General features: G+C 47.2%; 2 protein-coding genes across 2 annotated transcripts; both read right to left on the bottom strand.

The window, feature by feature from the left end:
* Positions 1-877: 877 nt before the first annotated feature.
* On the bottom strand, positions 878-12764 carry LOC148163389 (uncharacterized). The gene is given in 12 exon segments (XM_088027064.1): positions 878-889; positions 2793-2968; positions 3086-3389; positions 3591-3833; positions 4881-5495; positions 5736-5926; positions 5929-7332; positions 7504-7771; positions 8245-8358; positions 8526-8690; positions 8888-8949; positions 12752-12764. Coding segments are annotated over 12 exon segments (3567 nt in total).
* A 1987-nt stretch (positions 12765-14751) lies between these two features.
* On the bottom strand, positions 14752-25497 carry LOC148163388 (lysozyme-like protein 6). The gene is made up of 4 exons (XM_088027276.1): positions 25359-25497; positions 24289-24447; positions 23487-23565; positions 14752-14821 (listed from the first exon to the last, which is right to left on the bottom strand). Exons 1-4 carry the CDS (start codon positions 25495-25497, stop codon positions 14752-14754), a joined length of 447 nt encoding a protein of 148 aa, XP_087883402.1.
* Positions 25498-26263: the final 766 nt, after the last annotated feature.

The following is a 26263-nucleotide window of genomic DNA, read 5'->3' as shown; positions in this document are numbered from 1 at the left end:
TGAACTCTCCTGCATGTTGTCCAAATGCTGGGTGCTGTATGCACGGGGCGGGTGTAAATTCAGTGTCCGTGAGAATTTTTTCCACGAAACTTTTTCCTTCCCCCTCCTTTACTCCCTTGGCAGAGGGCAGCCTCTCTCGGAAGCAGAGCCTCTCGGAAGAAGAGCAGAATTCCAGAATGGAAGTCATGGCCACCTCCTTCCATGAGAAAACACCTTGGGATCAATTTTCTGAGGTCCCCCATTTGGAGGGAACAGCATTTAATGAACGATGTAGAGGGCCTGAGATACTTAAGGGGGAAAAAAAGCTCAATCCTAGTATTGTACCCTCTTACTACAAAAAGTCAATTTAATAATGACAAGGGGGCGCCTGGGTGGCTCAGCTGGTTGAGCATCTGACTCCTGGTTTCAGCTCAGGTCATGAACTCGGGGTGGTGGGAGCGAGCCCCTCATTGGGCTCCACGCTCAGTGGGGAGTCTGCATGTCCCTCTCCCTCCCGCTCTGCCCCTCCCCCTGTTCACACTCTCCCCCCTTCTCTAAAATAAATCTTTTTTGTAAATGACAGGAGATATCACGGGGTGGTGTTAGGTGCCAAGCAAGTGGATTGGACACCAGAGACCATGTTCAGAGGACAGTTTGTCTAGACAGAGGTGGGAGTGGTGACGGAGTCCTTTCTGGAGGAGGGAGGATTTGAGCTGGGTAGAGAATGGATTCGTGGCCAGAGCTGTGGTACTGACTGATATTCCTGGGGACTCAGGGAGGAGAGCTCAGTTCTCAGCTGTCTGGGTTTGGGGTGTCCTGTGGAAAGAGTGGGGAAGTATTGTGTGGGAAGCAGTAAGGGGGTGACAGGAGGCACTGGTGTGGATACCAGCAGGGGTCCCTAGCTGTCCTCCTGAAACCAGAAATGTGGGAAGGAGCCCCGCTCACGCCCTGGACTCTGGACCCAGGAGCTCAGTAAAGGGGTGCATGCTCGTACGGCATCCTCATCTGGTGTAAGTGTGCAGGAGAGGGTGTGCTGAGGCTCTCGGTGGCCAGTCTCAGGAGCACCCAGCAACCTGGACTCCTCCGACCTGGTGAGACCGCCAAATGGGCTTGGGTATGGGGGGCTGGCACTGCTGCATAGACTGAGGTCCCCTAACAGCTCATTTTCTTGATGGTGACATGCAGATGAGACCTAGTGGAGAAGTCAGCCTGGTGTGGGGTGCAGACAGGCTCAGCTGTCCTGGGAGGACCGGACCCCCAAGGACCCTGTTGCACTTTTTGAGATGTGACCTAGGGTGATGGAGGTGGTGCCATACTGTTTGAGATGCAGATGTTAGACGTGGTTTAGAATCCTGATTTTTCCACTCTTAGCAGGGCAGGCTTGGGCCTGATCACCCTAACCTGTTTCTCTGTGTGTATCATGGGAATAATAATAATACAGAATGGTGGTTCATATGGCCACACTCGGAGCTTTGCCAGGAAGTGGCTTTGATTTGTAAGGAGGCAGAAGAGTTTATGTTGGGAATCAAGCAGGCCTGGGTATGCAGCTCAGCTCCATCCCTTACTAATTGTGTGACCTTGAGCAAGTCACATCACTCAAGCCTCTGTTCTCCTCTAGGGATGAATAGTGCCCATCTCCCAGGCCGGCTGGGGGCCAGCGAACACTGCAATGTAGCTAAAATGCTTACTGCACAGGCTGGGCCATAAGGAGACAGTAGCTGAAGTTGTTAATCCGCATTGCAGAAGACCTGAGTCTGGTCGCTTCCTCTTCAATTTGATGTGGTGGTTAGTCAAGGATCTGATATCCCCGCAGAAAGTACCACCAGTCTCCTCCAGTTGGACTGTGTTTGGGAATAGGTATCGTGTGGATATAATACTGAGTTTGGTGTCAGAAGACCTGAATTCAGGTCCCCACTTGATTACCGCCGTCTCTTTCTCGATCTCAGTGCCCTCGTGTGAAACGGGGATGGTTCATACTGACCTTCCTCAGAGTTGTCGTGAGGACAGAATGATCGGGCATGTGGGGACCAGTGAGGATGCTCTGGACTGTGAGAAGCAGCACCCCAACTCCAAATAGCTAAACACTGAGAGCTTGTGCAGCTGGGGCAGGCTGCAGGGTTGGGTGATTCAGGGCTCGGGGCCCTCACGCCTCAAGGGCAGGCTGGGGACAGCCTCGGTTCCCCGAGGGTAGTGGAATTCGGGGGGAGGATGGAGGAGAGGCCAGCGTGATGGTTGAAAGTTCAGACTGGAATTGTTGCCCGCTCAGGTTCCTTAGTTTATTCACTCAGTAACTGGTACTTGAGCACCCACTACGTACCAGTCATGGGGCTGGGCCTTGGAGCACCAACATGATTTCACAAGGTCCCATATGTATGAGTGATCTACTGTTGTAGAGCAAAACAAAGATAAGGGACAGTTGACAAAGAAAAGGTAAAAACAGAAAGTCAACATGGGTTGGGGAGATGAGGAAGGCCCAAGAAGACCTCGAAGAAAAGGCTGCCATGGCAAGCAGGAGGCAGAGAACAAATGAGGAAAGGCAATTCTTACAAGATGGTGAAGGTGCCATTGTAGGTGCTGGGCTCTGGCACAGGCACTCTGTGGGGCCTCTGCTTTGGGCTGAAACCAGTACACGACAGCGTCTCATCTTTGCAGATACAGAGCTCACATATGTTGATGTTCGTGGTAGCATTCTCTGCTGGTTGCTCAGTTAAAGTTGCGTATGACTTTTCTGGGGTATATTTTACAAAATGCAGCACTGAATGCTGGGTCGTTGGGGGAAAAACTGTCTCAGATGATTCTGGTTGCGGACGTACAGTAATTTCCAGGTCCATAGGTGGAAACGTGACTTTAGTCAGGTTTGGATGTTGACTCTGAACCTGTTCTGGATGGGCAAGTGTCATCTCAAGGTCCTTTGGAGGAGGAGCTATAGTCTTCTTCATGGTTGTAGAACGTGCAGCCTCTGTAATCGGTTTTGGAGTAATGATAAGCCCCAAGTCCACATGATGAAATGTGGTGCTGGGTGATGCTGGATGCTGACCTTGATCCTTACTTGGAGGTGGAGCTGTCACCTCCTGATGAAATGGATATTGAACTACAACCTCCTTAGGTGGCTCTGGAGGCTGAGCTGGGGTCTCTTGCATGGTTGGAGAAGTTTCAGTCTCTGTAGTAGGTTCTGGGCTTATGGTAAGCCCCAGGTCCAAAGGTTTAACCGTGACTTTATTTAAGGTTGGATGCTGAAACTGAACCTGCTCTGACTGTGGAAATGTCACCTCAAGGTCCTTTGGAGGAGTTGTAGTCTGCTGCAGGGTTGTAGACTGTTTAACCTCTGTAGTAGATTCTGGAGTTATGGTAAGCTCCAGATCCAAAGGTTGAACTGTCACATTTGGTGACCACCAATGCTGAGCTTGATCCTGATGTGGTGTTGGAACTGCTGCCTCTTGATATATGTGAGGTTGGGATACAAGTTCCTTAGTCGGCTCTGGATGCTGATCTGGGATCTCATGCATGGCTGGAGAAGGTTCAACCTCGGCAGCAGATTCTGGAGTTATGGTAAGTTCCAGGTCCAAAGGTTTAACTGTGACTTTATTTAAGGTTGGACGGTGAGACTGAACCTGCTCTGAATGTGCAAGTGTCACCTCAAGGTCTTTTGGAGGAGATGTAGTCTTTTTCAGGGTTGTAAACTGTTCAACTTCTTTAGTGGGTTCTGGACTTAGAGTAAGCTCCAGGTCCAAAGGTTGAACTGTTACATTGGGTGATGATGGATGCTGAGCTTGATCTTGACCTGGTGTCTGAAAAATCTCCTCCTGATATACTGGAGATTGAGCTACAACAACCTCCTTAGGTGGCTCTGGAGGCTGAATTGGGGTCCCCCGCCTAGGTAGAGAAAGTTCAGTCTCCTTAGTGAATTCTGGAGTTATGGTAAGCCCCAGGTCCAAAGGTTGAACTGTGACTTCAGCCAAAGTTGGATGCTGAGTCTGAACCTGCTCTAGGTGTGCAAATGTCACTTCGAGGTCCTTTGGAGGAGCTGTAGTTTTCTTCAGGGCTGTAGAATGTTCAAACTCTGTAGTGGGTTCTGGAGTTACGGTAAGCTCCAGGTCTAAAGGTTGAGCTGTGACTTCAGTCAAATGTGGTTGCTGAGCCTGAACGTGCTCTGGATGTGGAAGTGTCACCTCGGGGTCCTCTGGAAGAGATAGAGTCTGCTGCAGGGCCTTGGAATGCTCAGCCTCTGTAGTAGGTTCTGGAGTTACAGTAAGCTCCAGATCAACAGGTTTAACAGTGGCACTGGGCAAGTTTGAATGCTGAGCTTGCTCTTGTCCTAGAGGTGGAACTGTCACCTCATTATGGACTGGAGGTTGTGCTACAACCTCCTTAGGTGGTTCTGGAGGCTGAGCTAGAGCCTCTTGCTGGGTTGGAGAAGGTTCTACCTCCTTAAGGGGCTCTAGAGGTAGACATGGGGCTTCTTGCAGGACTGGAGAGGATTCTACCTTCTCAGGAGACTGTGGAAGCTGAGAATGGGTCTCTTGAGAGACTGGAAAAGGTCCCACTTTGTCAGGGAGATCTAGAGGCTGAGGTGGGGCTTCCTGCTGCGCTAGAGATGGTTCTACCTTCTCAGGGGGCTCTGAAGGCTGAGCTGGGGCCTCTGGCTGTGTGGGAGAAGATTCCACCTCCTTAGGGGGCTCAGGAGATATAGCTGGGGCCTGCTGGGGGACAGGGGACTGAGCTGGGGCCTCCTGCTGGGTTGGAGAAAGTTCTACCTCCTTTAGGGGCCCAGGAGATTTAGCTGGGGCCTGTTGGTGAACTGGAGACTGAGCTAGAGCCTCCTGCTGGGTTGAAGATTCTGCCTCATTAGGGGGCTCTAAAGGCTGAGCAGGGGCTTCCTGCTGGACTGGGAATGCTTCTACCTTCTCAGGGGGCTCTGGAGGCTGAGATGGGGACTCTGGCTGTGTGGGAAAAAGTTCTACCTCCTTAGGGGGCTCAGGAGATATAGCTAGGGCCTGCTGGGGGACAGGAGACTGAGCTGGAGCCTCCTGCTGGGGTGGAGGTTTGACCTCCTCAGTGGGCTTTGGAGGATGAGCTGAGACTGCATGTTCATTTGCAGATGGTTCAATCTCCTTAGGGGGCTCTGATGGCTCAGCTAGGACCTCCTGTTGGCCTGAAGCAGGTTCTACCTCGTTAGGAGGGTCCGGAGTCTGAGCTAAGAGCTCCTGTTGGCCTGGAAGAGATTCATTTTTGGGGATCTCTGGAGACTGGGAAAGAGGCTTGAACTGGATTGAAGAAAATTCAATCTGCTCAGGGGGAACTGGAGCCTGAGCAGGGACCTCCTGTTGCACTGGAGAAAGTTCAACCTTAGTTGGCACTGGAGTTATGGAAGCCTCCAGATCTATAGGTTGAACTGTGGTACTGGGCAACATTGGATGCTGAGCTTGACCGGGACCTAGAGGTGAGAATGTCACCTCATGATGTACTGGAGCCTGAGATACAATATCTGTAGAGGACTCTGGAGGCTGAGCTGGGTGCTCATACTGAACTGAAGAAGGCCCAATCCCCTCACTGGGCTTTGGACGCTGAGCTGGGACCGCGTGCTGGACTAGAGAAGGTTCTACACCCACAACAGACACTTGAGACAGAGCTGAGCTCCACTGCTGGCTTGGAGGAAGTTCAATTTCCTCAGGAAGATCTTCAGGCTGAATTGGGACTCCCTGCTGCACTGGAAAAGGTTCAAAATTTTCAGGGGGTGCTGGAAGCTGATCTGGGACCTCCCGCTGGATTGGAGATGGTTCAATTTCCTCAGGAAGATCTTCAGGCTGACTTGGGACTTCCTGTTGGATTGGAGAAGGTTCAACATTTTCAGGGGGGGCTGGATGATCTCGGGCCTCCTGCTGGATTGGAGAAGGTTCCAACTGCTCAGGGAACACCGCAGACTGAGCTGAGGCCTCTTGTTGGAGTAAAAAATTTCAACCTCATTAGTGGACCCTGGAGTTATGGTTAGTGCCAGATCCAGAGGTTTAACAGTGACACTGGGCAACAGCAGAAGCTGAGCTTGACTCTGACCTAGAGGAGAAACTGTTACCACATGATGCTCTGGAGAGTAAGCTGGGACCTCCTCCTATTGGGTTGGAGGAGGTTCAACCTCACCGGAAGGCTCTGGATGCTGAGCTATGGCTTCCTGCTGGATGGCAGAAGGGTTAACTTCCTCAGAGGTCTGTAGCTGCTGACTTGGGGCCTCCTGATGGGTTGCAGGTTTAACCTCCCCAAGGGGATTTGGATGCTGACCTGTGGCCTCTGAATGGCCTGGAGAACATTCAATCCCCTCAAGAGACTCTGGATACTCAGTTGGGGTCTCTGGTTGGGTTGGAAAAGGCTCACCTTCCTCTGGGACCTGAGGGTGCTGAACTGGGGACTCCTCCTGGGTTGTAGAAGGTTTGATCCCCTCAGAGGTCTGCAGGTGCTCAGCTGGGGCTTCTTGTTGGGTTGGAGAAGGTGCAACCTGCTCAGATGTCTGTGGATCCCCACCCTGGCTCTCGTCCTGGGTTGAAGATTCACCCTTCTCAGGGGTCTGTGGAAATTGGGCTGGAGCCTCCTCCTGGGATGGAGATAGTTTTCCTTCCTCAGGGGCTTGTGGATGCTGGACTGGGGTCTCCTGCTGGGTTGAAGGTTTAACTTTCTCAGGAGTCTGTGGATGATGACCCTGGCTCTCCTCCTGTATTGAGGAAGGTTCGGCCTCTACAGGGGTCTGTGGAAGCTCAGCTGGGGCCTCCTGCTGGGGTGGAAAAGGTTCACCCTCTTCCTGGGTCTCTGGAGGTTTGGCCAGGGCCTCCTCCTGGGTTGAATATGGTTCACCCTCGGGGCTCTGTGATTGCTGAGCCAGGGCCTCCTGTTGGGTTGTGGGAGGGTTAACTTCTCCAGGACCCTCGGGATGCTGAACTGGGGTTTCCTGCTGTGTTGGAGGTTTCTCCTGTGTGGTAGATTCTGGGGATTCAGTTGGAGTCTCCTGTTGAACTGGCAAAGGTTCAGCTTCCTCAGGGGACTGTGGAAGCAGAGTTGGGGCTTCATGCTGCATTGCAAAGGGTTCCACATTAAGGGGCACAGAGGGCTGAGCTGCAGCCTCATCCTGAACTGGCAAAGGTCCCACCTCTGTAATGGGTTCTGGTGTTATAGTAACCTGCACATCTGCAGGTTTAACACTGACATTGGACAGGTTTAAATATTGAACATGATGGTGACCTGGAGGCAAAACGGTCACCTCATGATGCCCTAGAGGTTGAGCTGGGTGCTCCTGCTGGGTTGGAGAAGGTTCCACCTCCCCAGAAGGCAGCTCTGGAGGCTGAGCTGGTTGTTCCTGCAGGGTTGCTGAAGATTCTATCTCTCCTGGAGACTGAGCTGGGTTCTCTTGCTGGGTTGAGGATTCTGCCTCATTAGGGAGCTCTGCAGCCTGAGCTGAGGTCTCCTCCTGGGTTGAGGAAGATTCAGCTTCTCCAAAAGGCTCTGGAAGCGGAACTGGGGGCTCCTGCTGAGCTAGAGAATGTTCTGCCTCTTCAGGATTCTCTGGGGGCTGAGCTGGGATCTCCTGCTGAGTCAGAGAGAGTTCAGATTCCTCACTAGGCTCAGAAAGCAGAGCTGGTGGTTCCTGTACGCTTGAAGGCTTAGCTTCCTCAGGAGGCTCTGAAGGCTGAGCTGGGGTCTCCTGCTGAGTTAGAAAAGGTTCAACCCGCCCAGGAGACTGAGAAGGCTGAGCTGGTTGCTGCTCACTTGAAGGCTCAACTGCCTCTGGAGGCTGAGCTGAGGTCTCTTGCTGGGTTGGAGAAGGTTCTGCTTCCTCAGTCTGCTCAGGAGGCTGAGGTGGAGCCTCCTGCTGGGCTGTAGAAGATTCAACCTCCTTTAGCCGGCTCTGGAGTTATGGTAAGTTCCACATCCGCAGATTTATGTGTAACACTGGAAAACCGTAAATAAGTTAGATAGTGGCTTATAGGTTGACTTATCACCTCATCACTTACTGAAGGTTGAAGTAGGTACTCCATAGGAAACTATGGAACTAGAGTTGGGGCCTCCTGCTGGACTGGACTAGGTCCAGCCTCCTCGGGGCGCTCTGCAGGCCTCTGGCAGGGCTGGGGCGGGCCCACCCTCCTCGGGGCGCTCTGCTGGCTGAGCCGTGTCCGGAAACGGAAGCAAAGTTTCAGTCAACTCCTTAGGCAGGGCCAACATCTGGGCTGGAGCTGAGGACCCCAAGTAATGAAAGCCCCCCGCCTCTGCTGGGGGTGTAAATACCTGGGGCGATTCGGGCGGGAATTCAGAGGAGTGCGAAGACCAGGGCTCAGTGGGCCCCAGGAGGTCGGCGGTCAGCTGGGCAGGGTCCAGGGCCCACTCCGGAGGCTGAGCTGCCTGGAGCAGCAGACACGATTGTCACGTGAGGAGGAGCAGCAGGACCCAGAGGCGCAGCCGGGACATGACACGCGGAGGCTCTGGGGCGCACTGAACCAGGTCAGGGCCTCTAGCTGGACTGCGGTGGGCCCAGCCTCCTCGGGGCGCTCCGCTGGCTGAGCCGGCACATCCGGCTGGGCTGGGATGGGCCCAGCTTCCTCGGGGATCTCTGCTGGCCAAGCCGGCACCTCCAGCTGGGCTGGGATGGGCCCAGCTTCCTCGGGGAGCTCTGCTGACCAAGCCGGCACCTCCAGCTGGACTGTAGTGTGCCCAGCCACCTCGGGGATCTCCCGCTGCGCGCGAGTGGGAGTCGAAGTGTTATGTCAGCCCCGTGATGCGCGCACCGTTAACAACTGCGAGCCCCTCCCCTGCCTATGTCCCACCCTTTATTTAATGACACCTTTATTAGCTGGGCACAGACGGGCACCGTGCCCCTCGGAGCAAGTCCTTTTTCCAGAATCACCGGGGCCCAAGCCTCCCTTCCCCCTACAAAGGGCACAATCACCTCCTGCTGCTCACAGCTTGGCAGGATGGCCCCAGACTCCAGCGGCTCTGAGGTGGGAGGGGGGAGTTGCAGTTTCCCAGGGACACCACAGGACCTGGCGTCCCCGGAAATTAAAAAATGCTAGTCCAATTCTGACGGATTGAACTCGGCCTCTTCAAAGCTTAAATCCGAGAGACACTCTTCCTCCCCTTGGCCATCCTGCTTCCAAGAAAAGTAGCTGACCTGCAGAATAAGCATCAGTCAGGGCAGTGGGGAAGGGAACACATTTTATAGATAGTTATTCTAAAATGTTGCCATTTCCTCTAAATTCTCAATATGCATGTCTGAGTATTAAGTCGCCACTCTGTTAGGAGGAGGGTGCCTACCACTGAATCAGTGATGGCTCCCAAATTTCTGTAGGAGGGGTTTTGGGGTGGGGGTTGGGGGGGCAGGTGAGCATTTCATTCTGGGAATGAGGGTCTGAAACCAAGAGAATAGCCCCCTATTTACACTGGTATGGGAAAACTTGCCCCATTCCACCTTGACTCAACACAGCCGTCAGTCTAGAAAAAGTAACAACACCGCTTTTCAGAGGTCTGACCCTGTTTGTTCACATGGAGAAGGCACTTAGGATGTTCAAGTTAGCATGCTAAACAATTTTCTTGAAATAGTGTAACTAGCACCCAGTTTACATCCTTCACAGCCCTTTTTATGATCTGTTTTATTTGAGTCCTTGTTTATGGTCTGGCACAAACTCTAGCACGCAAACTGTAAGAGAGAAGGGTTTTATCTTATTCCCAGCGTCTAGCACATAGTAATGGTTTTTAAACGGAACTGATTCCAAGAATGGCCTTATTTAGGAATGGATCTGTTGTTACAATCAGGTTTCTGAAATCTTTAGCATCAATACAGAATCTCTTTCTCTCACATTTCACAGAAAGCTAGACTTCTTAAAGTGTAAACTTGGGTAAGTCTGAAGTTCCCTTGACTGGCTTGATTTAAATTGAATTAAAATAACTATTTTGCACAAAAAAAACCTTCAAATACTTTTTCAGAAAGTAACCATCTTTCCTTTCTCCACTCTTCCCTTCAAAACAAACAAACTTTGCAACTTTGGAGTGAGTTCAATCATCAGAAATCCAGCCCCAAATTCAGTTTTCAATGACACGAAACACATTCTTTTCTCCTCTTTTTTTTTTAAACATTCTATATGCAGTACGTTAATATCTTCTTTTAGAAATTACTTTGGCAACTTAATCCCTAATTCAGGGCATTGATAGAAGTGATTTACAGAAAAGTTCTTCAGTAAAATATTTCATACAAGATATGTATGAGATGCTGACATCTGGGTAATACACCTTATTTGAAAGGCCTAATGGTTTTCAAACACTGTAGCATAATCTCACTTAAGGTCAGAGTTACTCTGTTCCCAAATCCCTGAGACTCTGTTTGAGGGGAGCTCTAAAAGGCTGTGTCCTCTCCTATGTCCACAACAGTGGGAGTGTTCTGATGCAATTTGCTCTCCAAATTTTAAATAAGGGGTCAGAGCCAAGGGCCAGGACTTCAGGAAAAGCCCCAGAAACTCTCTGCACTCAAAAGCAGTTTCAGAGTTTTACATTTCCCAAAGGATGATAGAGCGAACTGTACGTGCCAAAGTCTTCCAAATCCTGCCGGTTGCTTTAAATTATGGCTACACTGGCTGTGGAACCCTCAAGCTCTAATCTCCACATACTTGAATTAAATCCTGTAGCTCCTCTTCGGTTCTGGCATCTGTAATCTCTTCACAGGGTCTATATTCCACAGCTATTTTACCACTTTCTGAAATAAAGTTAACAAGTAGCATATCAAAATTTTTCTTGTTCTAAAACTTGCTGTATATAACTGGGATAGCACCCAGTAATTAGACATTCTTTTGATTTTTTTAAAAAATATTTTACTTATTTATTCGAGAGAGAGAGTGCACAAGCAGGGGGAACAGGAGAGGGTGAGGGAGAAGCAAGCAACCTGCTGAGTAGGGAGCCTGATGAGGGGCTCAATCCCAGGACCCTGGGATCATGACCTGAGCCGAAAGCAGACCTTAACCAAATGAGCCACTCAGATGCCCCAGAGACATTCTTTTGATTTCTAAAAGCAGAAAATAAAAGCATTTTCCCAGAAGTTTTCTCATCTCAAGCTTCAGTTTTTATCATGACTATTTTTTAAAAAGATTTTATTTATTTATTTGAGAGAAAGAACACGAGCAGGGGGGAGGGGCAGAGGGAGAGGGAGAAGCAGACTCCCCACTGAGCAAGGCAGTCCGACATAGGGCTTCATCCCAGGACCCTGGGATCATGACCTGAGCGGAAGGCAGACGCTTAACTGACTAAGCCACCCAGCCATCACTATCATAACTATTTGTGAAAAAATATATATGAAGTTATCAACCATGTGGTTAAAAAAACTTTATGATCTCAGAGATAGGAACTAAGGAATAATGACATAGGAAGTTAAAACTGTGGAAGCAAAAATGTTCAATCATAGTATGATTGAACAGTAAGACATTAGGTAGGGGTAAATTTGAGTTCAAACCTGGAATAGAGACCACTGGACTATGGCTGATACTTCACATTAGAAACAAGGCAAGTATCTACTCCCTGGGAACCAAAATCCCACCAGATACAATGAAAATGCTTTGGAAGGGGGTGGGCAGGGCATGCATTTGAACACTTTATTGGCAGAAACAGGCCCGTGTAACTTAGAGACAATACAATTTACCTTAAGGCAAACTAGAGCTGCAAGACTTTTTAGTCTAAGGAATTTTGAATGTGTACAAGGGCTACCATGGCATATTATGGAGAGGTCAACAACCCAAACGCTTAGTTTGGTTCTTAAAGGTTGTCATTCAGAATTGACAGCTAATGGAGAGTCTACCTGATGACCAGGGAAGTCAGTCTTCACGGGAAGACTTGCCCAGGCTGGAAACCTGAGATCAATCCAGGGTCAACTCTTAAAGCAAATAAGGCCTCTGGGAAACTTAGCTAGGATTTCTTAGTCTTTAAGACTCAAGGCTCTGAGGCAGGGGAGCAACTGTTTGGGGACTCTAGTAATTATAAAATTTCCAGAAAAAAAGGCACCTGGGTAGCTCAGTCGGTTGAGTGTCCCACTCTTGATTTCGGCTCAGGTTATGATCTCAGGATTGTGAGATCAAGCCCTGCATGGGGCACCATACTGGGTGTGGAGCGTACTTAAGATTCTCTCTCTCCCTCTTCCTCTCCTCCTCCCCTGTCTCCCTCTGCCTCCCTCTTTTATTTAAAATAAAATAAAATAAAATAAAATAAAATAAAATAAAATAATATAAAATAAAATAAAATAAAATAAAATAAATTTCCTTCGAGCCTGGATTGATTCTCTCTCTCCCTCTCCCTCTACTCCTCCCCTGCCTCCCTCTTTTATTTAAAATAAAAGAATATTTTAAAAAAATAAAAATTCCTTTGAGCACAGCCTGTAACATTCATACCACTGTAGAACTCCATAGGGAATACAATCAACATTATTCAGTAGGATGGCCACTTTCAAGGTTCACAAAAATGTAGCTGATCATTACATAAGAATCATGGTCACCCAATATGTCAGTGCCAGAAACAAAAACTGAAACTGAGTTGATTCCAAAAGCATAATCTAATAAATTCTCCAACAGGAAAATAATAATAAGTTAACATATTTTGTCTGCTTACCACGTTTCAGAGATAGTTCTAAGCTTTTTATATTCATCATCTCATTTATTCTTACTATACCTCCCATGAGGTAAGCTGAATTATTAACCTTATTTTGCAGGTAAAGAAATTGCACTTTCGTTGGGAACCGCAAACTAGACCAATCCCGCCATCCTACCACCACTGCGCATGCGCGGCTAAGTTCAAGTACCAGTGCGCCTGCGCAAGGCGCGCCCGCGCTTTTTAAAAAAGGGCTCGTGCGAGGGGCGGGACCAGCCCAGCGCGAGTGGGGCGAGGGCTGTTCCCGGCCCCTCCCACTCTGGGCGGGTCTCTGACTACTTCCCCTCCCGCAGCCCCACCACCTCGAAGTCGTGTTTAGTGCTTCTCTTTAAGTGTATTTTTAGGATAGAGTCCAAAGGCTGAGCTTACAGGATCCTAGGGTACGGATATCTTTAGAGCAGCCGGTTTCAAAATCCTTAAAAAGTGTTCCTTGATTTTCCTACGTAATTTTGGTGAATTGCTTAAGTGTGCTTGTTGGGATGAGAGGATGTGGGAGTTTGGCAGGCAGGGTGAGAAGGAGGTACAAATTTGGAAAAAATCAGAGTGAGTCCAAGTAGGGCACCAACACTGGAGTTCATGGTGCCCTTGCAAAAGGGCCGTTCTAAGCACCCAGTCAGCTATTTTGAGGACTAACACACTAAGAGGGAAAACAGGTCCTAATGATCCTTATTTTAATTCTAGAAAGCCTGAGCCAGAAGGGACCTTACAAAACATCTCTTGAGGTTTCTAAACAATGGTCTTCAGACTGGTGCTGGTCTGTTAGGAAGTTTTCACCAGTCCTTGGCAAAACAAGAAAAGGATAATATAATCAGGGTTTAAATTTTTTTTTCATAAAACAAAATCTATTCCATTTTATTATGCTACAAATATGACCTTCATTTTCTTTCTTTTTAAATTTATTTTTTATTATTTATTTTTAAAATATTTTATTTGAGAAAGCAAGAGAGAGAGCACAAGCTGGGGGAAGGGGTAGAAGGAGAAGGAGAAGCAGACTCCCTGCTGAGCCGGGAGCCTGATGGGAGACTCGATCCCAGGAGCCCCCAAGATCATGACTGAGCCCAAGGCAGACACTTAACCAACGGAGCCACCCAGGCGCTCCAATGACGTTCATTTCTCATGTTAAAAATTGTTTTACGATAGCTGTTTTGATTAATACTTACTTGGGTATTAAAATAAAAAGTTGGGAATCTTAATACGGTGTTAGCTTTTTTGACGTTTTAGTGGTCCGTGAGATCTAAAAGTTAAGGCTCAGAAGTAGGGACATCCGTGGCCCAAGTGGGACAGTTTAGTCAAACAGTGCTGATGGTAGCTATGTGCAGGACATTTCTCCAACGGCCCCTTTTCTGTTTTGCATTGTCCTTATGCGGGTTTTTGTCCACATCAGCACCTTCAGATCCCAAACAGAGATGCCTTTTTTTTTTTAACATCTAGATTTTAGCCCATTCTCTGAAACCACCCAAATCATTGGCACCTGGCACCATCTATTGGCCCCAACACCACTTTCTCCACCTCGATATCCAAGACCCTTAGCCCCACCCATTACCTACCTCTGAACTTTCTCTTTTACTTTGAATATAGTTGGCTTTGGAGGAATAACTGGGATCCTGATGCTGTTTCAAACCAAAAGTTGTAGATTTTATTACCCATTTCATTATCCATTGTATTCATTGTATGTATCCACTCATTGTACCCATTAATTGTGTATGTCTCTGGGTAGATTATGAACACCTCAGGAACAATAGTTATGGTTTATTTTCCTTCTTCTAGTACCTACCACACTCCTACGAGATTAGGTATTCAGATATATCTGGAATTAAAAATGAATTAACTCAACACATTCTTTGCACAAGGAATGCTTTAATAATTCCCAAAATATAACAACTCCTTCACTGTGGTCTTCTTGGTTTGCAATGACAGTCAGGAACCAGAGGCCTAGGCCCAGATGGGTGCAAGGAGGAAGCCTGAGAAAACCATCTATTTCTGGGGCTCTGGTCAGTTTTCTTTGTAAATGGGAAGGAAAGAAAATAACACGAAGTGGAGGCAAGAGGAAGAGGAAATGAAGATTCCCGAATGAGAAGAGGAGCTCTGAAATGACTCCACAGCAGCCCTTCCCCCATCTCATCCCAAGAAGCATCCTGTCATCCAGTAGGAGAGGGGCCGGCCTGCACAGTGCAACCTCCACGCTACCCTGCAGAGAGAAAGATTGGTTCTTGCTTTACCGTTTAGTAAGCTCCTTCTCCACATACATGGCCCAACTCTTTGTGAGTCTCTTAGGCAGAGCAGTGCTCAGAACTTCCTTCATTGCTAGGTTTCTGGTCTGTCCCCCTGTGGCCCCTCTGATTCTTCCTTTAAATTTCCCTTATCTCTGGTGTTTGTCCGCTTCCCCCATTCAGTATGCTTCCACATTTTCAAATCCTATCTCCCTCTGAAGTGGGAGATCACCATTTTACGAGGCTGAGATTTACTAAATAAATAAAAAGATAAATAATCAATCAATCAATCTCAGGCGCAACTACTGACTCTCCCTTCAGAAAGGGTCAGCCCTAATAGTCATCAGTGTCCCCTCTGCTTGGTATTTCTAGAGTAGACAAGGCACGTGACTCCTCCATCCTCACAGACGCCTAGAGAGGACTAGAAAGGTCTAGTCCTTGCCTAGTGTGCCTTCCTCTCTCACTACATCCTGTAGATATCCGGTTTGAAATTCAGAAGAGTGAAGTAACCATCCCAATGTCCACCACTGGTAAGCTGACAGCTTTGGGTTATCTGCTCAGCTGAGAAGCTATACACCATTTACAGAAAATGTTGCTGCCACGGATGCCTGGGTGGCTCAGTTGGTTAAATGTCTGCCTTCGGCTCAGGTCATGATCCCAGGGTCCTGGGATCGAGTCCCACACCGAGCCCCAAATCAGAGTCCCTGCTCGGCAGAGAGTCTTCTTCTCTCTCCTTCTCCCCCCCGCTTGTGTGCTCGCTCTCTCACTCTCAAATAAATAAATAAAATCTTAGAAATAAAAAACAATGTTGCTGGCAGAGGCTTGTGGCAATATGGCGGAGGAGTAGGAGACCTAGATTTCGTCTGGTCTCAGGAATACAGCTGAATAGGGATCAAACCATTCTGAACACCTACGAACTCAACAGGAGATCGAACAGGAGAGTAACAACAACTCTCTGAACAGAGAAGCGACCACTTACTGGAAGGTAGGGCGTGTGGAGAAGTGAATCCGAGGCGATATTCGGGAGGATAGACGGCGGGGGAGGGGCCTCCGCAGGCCGCTTCTGGCAAGTGCTAGAGCCGCGGAGCACAAAATCGGACCTTTTAGAAGTTGGCTCGGCGGAGGGACGTCGCTGCAGTGGCTAAGCGGGGGGTGGAATCCTCCCGGGACAGTGTGGTCTCAGGACCCTTGGGGTCACAGAGAGACCGGGGGTGCCTGAGTGCGGCAGAGCTCCCAGGTATCAGAGCAGGGAAGCCGGCTGCAGAGACGGAGCCGAGGCGCAGGCTCTCAGCTCGGGGTGGCCATAAACTGTGATCTGCGGCCCAGTCGGGGCACGGCTCCCCCAGCAGGGACCCAACAAGCAGCAGATCCGGGGAGACTCCCCTTCCTCCCCCGGGAGGAGCGGTGCGGGAACGCACTGCAGGGATCTGCTGGGTTTGGAGACTCCGAGCGGGGTCGGGTGCCAGTGATAGCAACGCTCGATCACAGGCCGGGTGAGCACGGAGTGCGGCCGGAGACCGGGGACACGGAAGTGACTGCTTTTCTCTGGGGGCGCACTGAGGAGCGGGGCCCTGAGTTCTCAGCTCCTCCGAGTGGAGATTGGGAGGCCACCATTTCTGCCCTGGTCCTCCAAAGCTGTACCGAGAGCTTGCAGGGAACAAAAGCTCCTGAGAGCAAACCGGAGCAGCTTCCTTAGCCCGGACCGACAAGGACGGGGCAATTCCGCCTCCGGCAAAGACATTTGGAAACCACAGCAACAGGCCCCTCCCCCAGAAGATCAGCACAAACAGCCAGCAAGCCAAGACCAAGTTGATCGATCAAGGAGAATAGGAGAACTCCAGCGCTAGGGGAATACTGCACATAGATTCATGGCTTTTTTTTTTTTTTACCATGATTCATTATTTCATCAAAGTTAATTTTTGTTGACTTTTTTTTTTAATTTTCTTTTTCCCTTTTTCAACCAACATCTTATAAATCCCCTTTAAAAAAAAAAAAAAAACAACATTTTTTATCTTTCATTTTTAGAGTCATATTTTATCCCTTCATAGTAGTTACCCTTATTTTTGACATATATATATAAGTTGTTCTCTCTTTAAAATTTTGAGGTACAGTTTCTTCTAACAATAAAAATATACCCTAAATCACTAGTGTATGGCTTTGTTCTAGTCTCCTGCCTGATCACATTCTCTCCCTTTTTCCTTTTTTTTTTTCTTAAATCTTCTTTCTTTTTTCAAACAACTTATCGTACCAAGTCCTTTTATGAAACCTTTCATAATTTTCATCTTTACAGTCATCTTCCATCCCTTCATTGTATCAACCCTTTTTTGTACATATATGTCTTTCTTCCTTTAAAATTTTAGGAGGCACTTTTTTCTAACAGACCAAAATACGCCCAAAATCTAGTGTGTGGCACCGATCTATGCACTAGCCTGATCATATTTGATCATATTCTGCCTCTTTTGTATTGTTTTGTTTTTTGTTTTTATCTTTCTTTGTCTTTTTCTTTTCTTTTTCTCTTTCTTTTTTCTTTCTTTCCCTTTCTTTTCCCCTGGTTTCAGGTCTTTTCTGATTTGTATACAGTATATTTGCTGGGGACGTTGTAAACCTGTTAGCATTTTGTTCTCTCATTCATCTATTCTCCTCTGGACAAAATGACAAGACGAAAGAAATCACCTCAGCAAAAAGAACAAGAGGTAGTACCGTCAGCCAGGGAACTACTCAATACGGATATTAGTATGGTGTCGGACCTAGAGTTCAGAATCATGACTTTAAGATACTAGCTGGGCTTGAAAAAAGCGTGGAAGTTATTAGAGAAACCCTTTCTGGAGAAATAAAAGAACTAAAATCTAACCAAATCGAAATCAAAAGGCTATTGATGAGGTGCAATCAAAAATGGGGGCACTAAATGCTAGGATAAATGAGGCAGAAGAGAGAATCAGCGATATAGAAGACCAAATGATGGAAAATAAAGAGGCTGAGAAAAAGAGAAACAACTACAGGATCACGAGGGCAGAATTCGAGAGATAAGTGATATGATAAGACGAAACAACATTAGAATAATTGGGATCCCAGAAGAAGAAGAGAGAGAGAGAGGGGCAGAAGGTATATTGGAGCAAATTATAGCAGAGAACTTCCCTAATGTGAGGAAGGAAACAGGCATTAAAATCCAGGAGGCACAGAGAACCCCTCTCAAAATCAATAATAATAGGTCAACACGCCGACATCTAATAGTAAAACTTACAAGTCTCAGGGACAAGGAGAAAATCCTGAAAGCAGCTCGGGAGAAGAGATATGTAACCTACAATGGTAGAAACATTAGATTGGCAACAGACCTATCCACAGAGACCTGGCAGGCCAGAAAAGACTGGCAAGATATCTTCAGAGCACTAAACGAGAAAAATATGCAGCCAAGAATACTATATCCAGCTAGGCTGTCATTGAAAATAGAAGGAGAGATAAAAAGCTTCCAGAACAAACAAAAACTAAAGGAATTTGCAAACACGAAACCAGCCCTCCAAGAAATATTGAGAGGGGTCCTCTAAGCAAAGAGAGAACCTAAAAGCAGCAAAGAGCAGAAACGAACACAGACAACAGACAGTTAACAGTCACCTTACAGGTAATACAATGGCACTAAATTCATACCTTTCAATAGTTACCCTGAATGTAAATGGGCTCAATGCCCCAATCAAAAGACACAGGCTATCAGATTGGATTAAAAAACAAGACCCATCCATATGCTGTCTGCAAGAGACTCATTTTAGACCCAAAGACACCCCCAGATTGAAAGTGAGGGGGTGGAAAACCATTTACCATGCCAATGGACACCAAAAGAAAGCTGGGGTGGCAATCCTTATATCAGACAAACTGGATTTTAAAACAAAGACTGTAATAAGAGATGAGGAAGGACACTATATCCTACTTAAAGGGTCTATCCAACAAGAAGATCTAACAATTGTAAATATCTATGCCCCGAACATGGGAGCGGCCAATTATATAAGGCAATTAATAACAAAAGCAAAGAAACACATTGACAACAATACAATAATAGTGGGGGACTTTAACACCCCCCTGACTGAAATGGACAGATCATCTAAGCAAAAGATCAACAAGGAAATAAAGACTTTAAATGACACACTGGACCAAATGGACTTCACAGACATATTCAGAACATTCCATCCCAAAGCAACGGAATACACATTCTTCTCTAGTGCCCATGGAACATTCTCCAGAATTGATCACATCCTAGGTCACAAATCAGGTCTCAATCGGTACCAAAAGATTGGGATCATTCCCTGCATATTTTCAGACCACAATGGTTTGAAACTAGAACTCAACCACAAGAGGAAAGTCGGAAAGAACTCAAATACATGGAGGCTAAAGAGCATCCTACTAAAGAATGAATGGGTCAACCAAGAAATTAAAGAATTAAAAAAAACTCATGGAAACCAATGAAAATGAAAACACAACTGTCCAAAATCTTTGGGATACAGCAAAGGCAGTCCTGAGAGGAAAGTATATAGCAATACAAGCCTTTCTCAAGAAACAAGAGAGGTCTCAAATACACAACCTAACCCTACACCTAAAGGAGCTGGAGAAAGAACAGCAAATAAAGCCTAAACCCAGCAGGAGAAGAGAAACCATAAAGATCAGAGCAGAAATCAATGAACTAGAAACCAAAAGAACAGTAGAACAGATCAACGAAACTAGGAGCTGGTTCTTTGAAAGAATTAACAAGATTGATAAACCCCTGGCCAGACTGATCCAAAAGAAAAGAGAAATGACCCAAACCCACAAAATCATGAATGAAAGAGGAGAGATCACAACCAACACCAAAGAAATACAAACAATTATAAGAACATATTATGAGCAACTCTATGCCAGCAAATTAGATAACCTGGAAGAAATGGGTGCATTCCTAGAGATGTATCAACTACCAAAACTGAACCAGGAAGAAATAGAAAACCTGAACAGACCTATAACCACTAAGGAAATTGAAACAGTCATCAAAAATCTCCCAACAAACTAAAGCCCAGGGCCAGATGGCTTCCCAGGGGAATTCTATCTGACATTTCAAGAAGAATTAATACCTATTCTCCTGAAACTGTTCCAAAAAATAGAAATGGAAGGGAAACTTCCAAACTCATTTTATGAGGCCAGCATTACCTTGATCCCAAAACCAGACAAAGACCCCATCAAAAAAGAGAATTACAGACCAATATCCTTGATGAACATGGATGCAAAAATTCTCACCAAAATACTAGCCAATAGGATCCAACAGTACATTAAAAGGATTATTCACCACGACCAAGTGGGATTTATTCCTGGGCTGCAAGGCTGGTTCAACATCCGCAAATCAATCAACGTGATACAATACATTAACAAAAGAAAGAGCAAGAATCATATGATCCTCTCAATAGATGCAGAAAAAGCATTTGACAAAGTACAACATCCTTTCTTGATCAAAACTCTTCAGAGTATAGGGATAGAGGGTACAAACCTCAATATCATAAAAGCCATCTATGAAAAACCTACAGCGAATATCATTCTCAATGGGGAAAGGCTAAGAGCTTTCCCCCTAAGGTCAGGAACGCGGCAGGGATGTCCACTCTCACCACTGCTATTCAACATAGTATTAGAAGTCCTAGCCACAGCAATCAGACAACAAAAAGAAATCAAAGGCATCCAAATCGGCAAAGAGGAAGTCAAACTCTCACTCTTTGCAGATGATACGATACTTTCTGTGGAAAACCCAAAAGACTCCACCCCAAAACTCATACAGGAATTCAGATTCATTTATTCAGATACCTAGGAATAAATTTAACTAAAGAGGCAAAGGATCTGTACTCAGAAAACTATAAAATACTCAGGAAAGAAACTGAAGAAGACACAAAGAAATGGAAACACGTTCCATGCTCATGGATTGGAAGAACCAACATTGTGAGGATGTCAATGCTACCTAGAGCAATGTACACATTCAATGCAATCCCCATCAAAATACCATCCACTTTTTTCAAAGAAATGGAACAAATAATCCTAAAATTTGTATGGAACCAGAAGAGACCCCGAATAGCCAGAGGAATATTGAAAAAGAAAAGCAAAGCTGGCGGCATCACAATTCCGGACTTCCAGCTCTATTACAAAGCTGTCATCATCAAGACAGTATGGTACTGGCACAAAAACAGACACATCGATCAATGGAACAGAATCGAGAGCCCAGAAATGGACCCTCAACTCTATGGTCAACTTATCTTTGACAAAGCAGGAAAGAATGTCCAATGGCAAAAAGACAGTCTCTTCAACAAATGGTGTTGGGAAAATTGGAAAGCCACATGCAGAAGAATGAAACTGGACCATTTCCTTACAGCACACACAAAAATAGACTCCAAATGGTTGAAAGACCTAAACGTGAGACAGGAGTCCATCCAAATCCTAAAGGAGAACACAGGTAGCAACCTTTTCGACCTTAGCCGCAGCAACTTCTTCCTAGAAACATCGCCAAAGGCACGGGAAGCCAGGGCAAAAATGAACTATTGGGATTTCATCAAGATAAAAAGCTTTTGCACAGCAAAAGAAACAGTCCACAAAACCAAAAGATAACCGACAGAATGGGAGAAAATATTTGCAAATGACATATCAGATAAAGGGCTAGTATCCAAAATCTATAAAGAACTTATCAAACTCAACACCCAAAGAACAAATAATCCAATCAAGAAATGGGCAGAAGACATGAACAGACATTTCTCCAAAGAAGACATCCAAATGGCCAACAGGCACATGAAAAAGTGCTCAACATCGCTCGGCATCAGGGAAATCCAAATCAAAACCTCAATGAGATACCACCTCACACCCGTCAGAATGGCTAAAATTAACAAGTCAGGGAACGACAGATGTTGGCGGGGATGTGGAGAAAGGGGAACCCTCCTACACTGTTGGTGGGAATGCAAGCTGGTGCAACCCCTCTGGAAAACAGTATGGAGGTTCCTCAAACAGTTGAAATTAGAGCTACCGTTCAATCCAGCAATTGCACTACTGGGTATTTACCACAAAGATACAAATGTAGGGACCCGAAGGGGTACGTGTACCCCAATGTTTGTAGCAGCAATGTCCACCATAGCCAAACTGTGGAAAGAGCCAAGATGCCCATCGACAGATGAATGGATAAAGAAGAAGTGGTATATATACACAATGGAATATTATGCAGCCATCAAAAGGAATGAGATCTTGCCATTTGCAACGACGTGGATGGAACTGGAGGGTGTTATGCTGAGTGAAATAAGTCAATCAGAGAAAGACATGTATCACATGACCTCACTGATATGAGGAATTCTTAATCTCAGGAAACAAACTGAGTGTTACTGGAGTGGTTGCGGGTGGGAGGGACGGGGTGGCTGGGTGATAGACATTGGGGAGGGTATGTGCTACGGTGAGCACTGTGAATTGTGCAAGACTGTTGAATCACAGATCTGTACTTCTGAAACAAATAACGCAACATATTTTAAGAAAAAAGAAAAAGAAGAAGATAACAGGAGAGGAAGAGGAGGGGAGTATGTCAGAGGGGGAGACGAACCATGAGAGATGATGGACTCTGAAAAACAAACTGAGGGTTCTAGAGGGGAGGGGGGTAGGGGGATGGGTTAGCCTGGTGATGGGTATTGAGGAGGGCACGTTCTGCATGGAGCACTGGGTGTTATGCACAAACAATGAATCATGGAACACTGCACCAAAAACTAATGATGTAATATATGGTGATTAACATAAAAATAAAAAAATTAAAAAAAAAAAAAGAATGTTGCTGCCAATCAGGGAGAGGGATCCCTGTGGCAACTGTGATGGTATAGCTCACTTGCTCCCAGGCCTCCCAGGCCTCCAGCTGATTGAACTAAGCAGGGACACTGGGTCCAAGCTGAACCAATCAGATTCTTTATCCCGGGCACTTGGACTGGGACTGAGCCTGGGCAGTCTCTGTGGCCGCTTAGGACATTAGCCCATCAACTTGGGGCAGCCTTAGTCAGTCTTGTGGAATGTGGAGCAGAGAATGCTGCTCTATGAAGGAAGTAGTGAAACAAATGCACCAGGAAGCAGGAACTTGCCAGGAAAAGGTTGCTGACAGTTTCCAGCTCTGCTTGCGCTCTCTTCCTGAAGTCCAGCCGCACCTGTGTCTGCTCAGTGAGACACCTGGTCCCCTCAGGATACACCTCCCTCACCTAACTCAAGTTACTCTGTTACCGCATCTAAAAGAGTTTTCTTTTTTTTAATTTTTAAAAGATTTATTTATTTTCGAGAGAGAGAAAGAACGAATGAGGAGAGGAGCAGAGGGAGAGGGAGAGAGAATCCCAAGAAGACTCCCCACTGAGCGGGTAGCCTGATGCAGGGCTCAATCCCACGACCCTGAGATCAGGACCTGAGCCAAAATCAGGAGTCAGACACTTAACTGACTGAGCCAGGCGCCCCCCAAAAGAGTTTTAATACATCAGAGAAAGACCCAGATCCCAGGTCTTGTAAGTCAGAGTCCCAAGCCCTGCCACTCTTCCACATCTTTCTAGCCTATGAAAGGGTCTAGTCCTTGCCTAGTGTGCCTTTCTCTGTCACTACATCCTTCCTGGGGCTCTGCCCACTAACTTAGTCCCACAGTGTCCTCCTCACCAGTTCTTCATCCCCCCTGCTCCGGACACAATCTTTTTTGCACAGCTGATGGTTGAGAGAAGATTGGGGCTCAGTAGGTCTGAAAGGGAGAGAGAGAGAGTACCTGTGAGAACACAGAGGACAATCCCAAAGACTGAGGCAGACACGGGCTGACCCTGCGCTGGCACGCACCACCCAGGGGCTGAGTACTTCCAGATTAAGCAAGAGGACCTCCCTTCCAGAGGACCATTTAGACATCCCTACAATGGCGGTCGGGGGTGTTGGGGGTGAGGGCAGGGGGGGCAGGACGACTGTTTATCATCTTACTTCCTAACTAGGGTAGATGGTGGTTCAGCCCACATTTGAGGATTTCTAGGGAAAGGAAATGTCAAAACAGGAGCACAGAGACCCAGGTAATCTTGGCTGATGAGAAAGGCTCTTTGGGTGAAGAGTCCAGGGATATTAATCAGCGTATGAAGGAAGGGGAGAAGGTCCAAGTCATTGACCTATGGAGCCTCCTGGAGTGGCTTTGAGGTGGGGAGTTTGCACTTGGCCTTTAATCAGATCATTAGCCAAAGTTAGTGGTTAGATGGTTAGAGCTGAGCCTTCAGGGCCACCAGCCTGGCATTCAGCACTGGTTCTATGAGCCTCAGTTTGCTCATCTGTAACATGGGCATCAAAATAATTTCCATTGCATGAAAAGCTGGGTGAAATGGACTCCTGGGGCCATCCCTCTGGGGATATTCCCAGGCTTTGAGTGGGAAGAGAAGTCCTGTGAGTAGAGCCTGGTCCTCCCTCTCCCACCCTGGGGCCCTGGCCAGACCTTGACAGTCCTCGTGGCAGATGTTCTCTGAGTGACTTTGGTAATCATTGCACCAGGAGTGGCTGTTGATCTGGAAGATTCCGTAGTCAAACCTGCCGTCCGCATTTTCATTTACCTTTGATATGTTGAATTTGCTTTCCACCAAAGCCAGACACAGCCCTTTGAACAGGGAGCAGAGGGTTTTCAGAGGGTGCCGAGTTGAGGGAGGAGTGGGATGGAGGAGAGAGGGAGATCAGGAAGCAGAAGAAAGGAACTAGGCCTAAGAGGCTGGATGGGGCAAGTGGGCTAGAAACACCCATGTGCTTCTCCCCGCACCCTTCGTCCCACCCACCCGCCCCTCAGTACAACCACTCATCACCTATCTGTCCATCCATGCTTCCTGCACTTAATGATCACCTACGGTGTGTCAGGAACTGTGCAAAGCCAAGTGCGGGACACTTAGCTGGGTCAAATGTAGATGTTGCCTTCAAGGGGCCTATAGTAGGAGAATGAAGATACCTACCTTAAAAGGCCACAAAACAAGATAAAAGGAGAAATAAGACAGCACAAGGCCGGTGTGCACAAATTCTGGGCAAAAGGGAGTTATTCCTACCATGGAGGAGGATGAAGCCTTTGCACTGTCTGCTCCCTCTGCCTGGAGCACTCTTCCCCAGACCCTGGGTGACCAGTGCCACTCAATGTCACCTCCTCGACTTCCCCTTCTAGGACAACATCACCTATCACGGCCCCGGCTTTCTTCTTCTGCATAACCTTTATCACTACTGGAAGTACTTCATATATAGTTGTGTGTTTGCATCTTGTCTGCCTCTCCCCCTAGAATGTGAACACTATGGAGGAAGGGGCTTTGTTGATGTCTCCATCCCCAGCACCGAAAATAGATCCCGGTACATAAGAAATGCTCAGCGAATAATTGTGGACTGAATCTGGAATGTTGGGAAGGGCTTCTTGGGGAGGGCTCCTTTTTGAACTTGGCTTTGAAAAATGAATGACAGGGAGAAAGATGGCCACCTAGGGCATGACCAGAGGAGGAGGAGAAATGGGGGAGGGGGAGTGTGTGAAGCAGCACTCACAGTCATTGAGGGAGTAGCCCTCAAACCCATCCAAGTCCTCCTTGTGCAGCACCCTGGCCAAGTCACAGCGATTGATGAGGCTGGCCTGACTTATGGCAATGAGGCAGCTGACCAAGGACATGAGTAGTGTCCCCGTCATGTTCGGAGGGGAGAAGGTGCTATCGAGGGTCCGTGGTTCTGAGGCTCTCCCAGATGTGCCGCCGGTCTTTTCTGAGCGCCTGAGGAATCTGGAGAGAGAAGCCATATGTCCTCGCTCACACACAGCTGCCCACCTGGCTATTTCTCTTTCCTCTTATTTATTATTGTATACTCGTTTATTACAGAAACCTTTAAATATTTACAAAATAAGAGAGAAGACTATCATGAATCTTCATGTACACATTGCCCGGTGTCAACATTGAAAAACCAAGGCTGATCCCCTTCCATCTATAGATCTTCACTCCTTTTAGCTACTCTCACTCTTGTAATGGGCACCTAGCTGTGGGCAGTATTTGGGTACGGTGTGGGGGGAGGGGATGGCAAAGGAGGTTAATGAGAACTGTACTTCACTGGTGTTTGTGTGTGTGGATTTTAGCATATGCTTGCAGAGGAAGGGCCAGGACACCGGACGGCGAACTCCCCCCAACCCCACACCCCCAGATACACGACACATGACTTTTCCCAAGGGCATACCCTGCCTTGTGCAAGTCCTAGGAAGCTGTTTATGGGTTCTACGCTTTCATTTCCACGCAAAGGTGCATATCATAAAGCAAGTAAAAGTGACCTCACTAAAGAAATAACCTTCGCCTTCACGCTCTCTGTGCAGGGGGAGGAGTGAGGAGCAAGGGCTCTGGCTTCACATTGCCTACTTTCAGACAGGGCTGCTGTGTGACCTTGAACAATTTACTTGGGTCTCTCTGGGCCCT

Source organism: Eumetopias jubatus, unplaced genomic scaffold (genome assembly GCF_037043125.1).
Source record: "Eumetopias jubatus isolate StellerSeaLion01/CBP00866 unplaced genomic scaffold, mEumJub1_p1.0 scaffold_10, whole genome shotgun sequence".
Classification (NCBI taxonomy): Eukaryota; Metazoa; Chordata; class Mammalia; order Carnivora; family Otariidae; genus Eumetopias; species Eumetopias jubatus.
The sequence above is the reverse complement of the archived record's forward strand: the minus strand, read 5'-3'. Positions and strand labels throughout refer to the sequence as shown.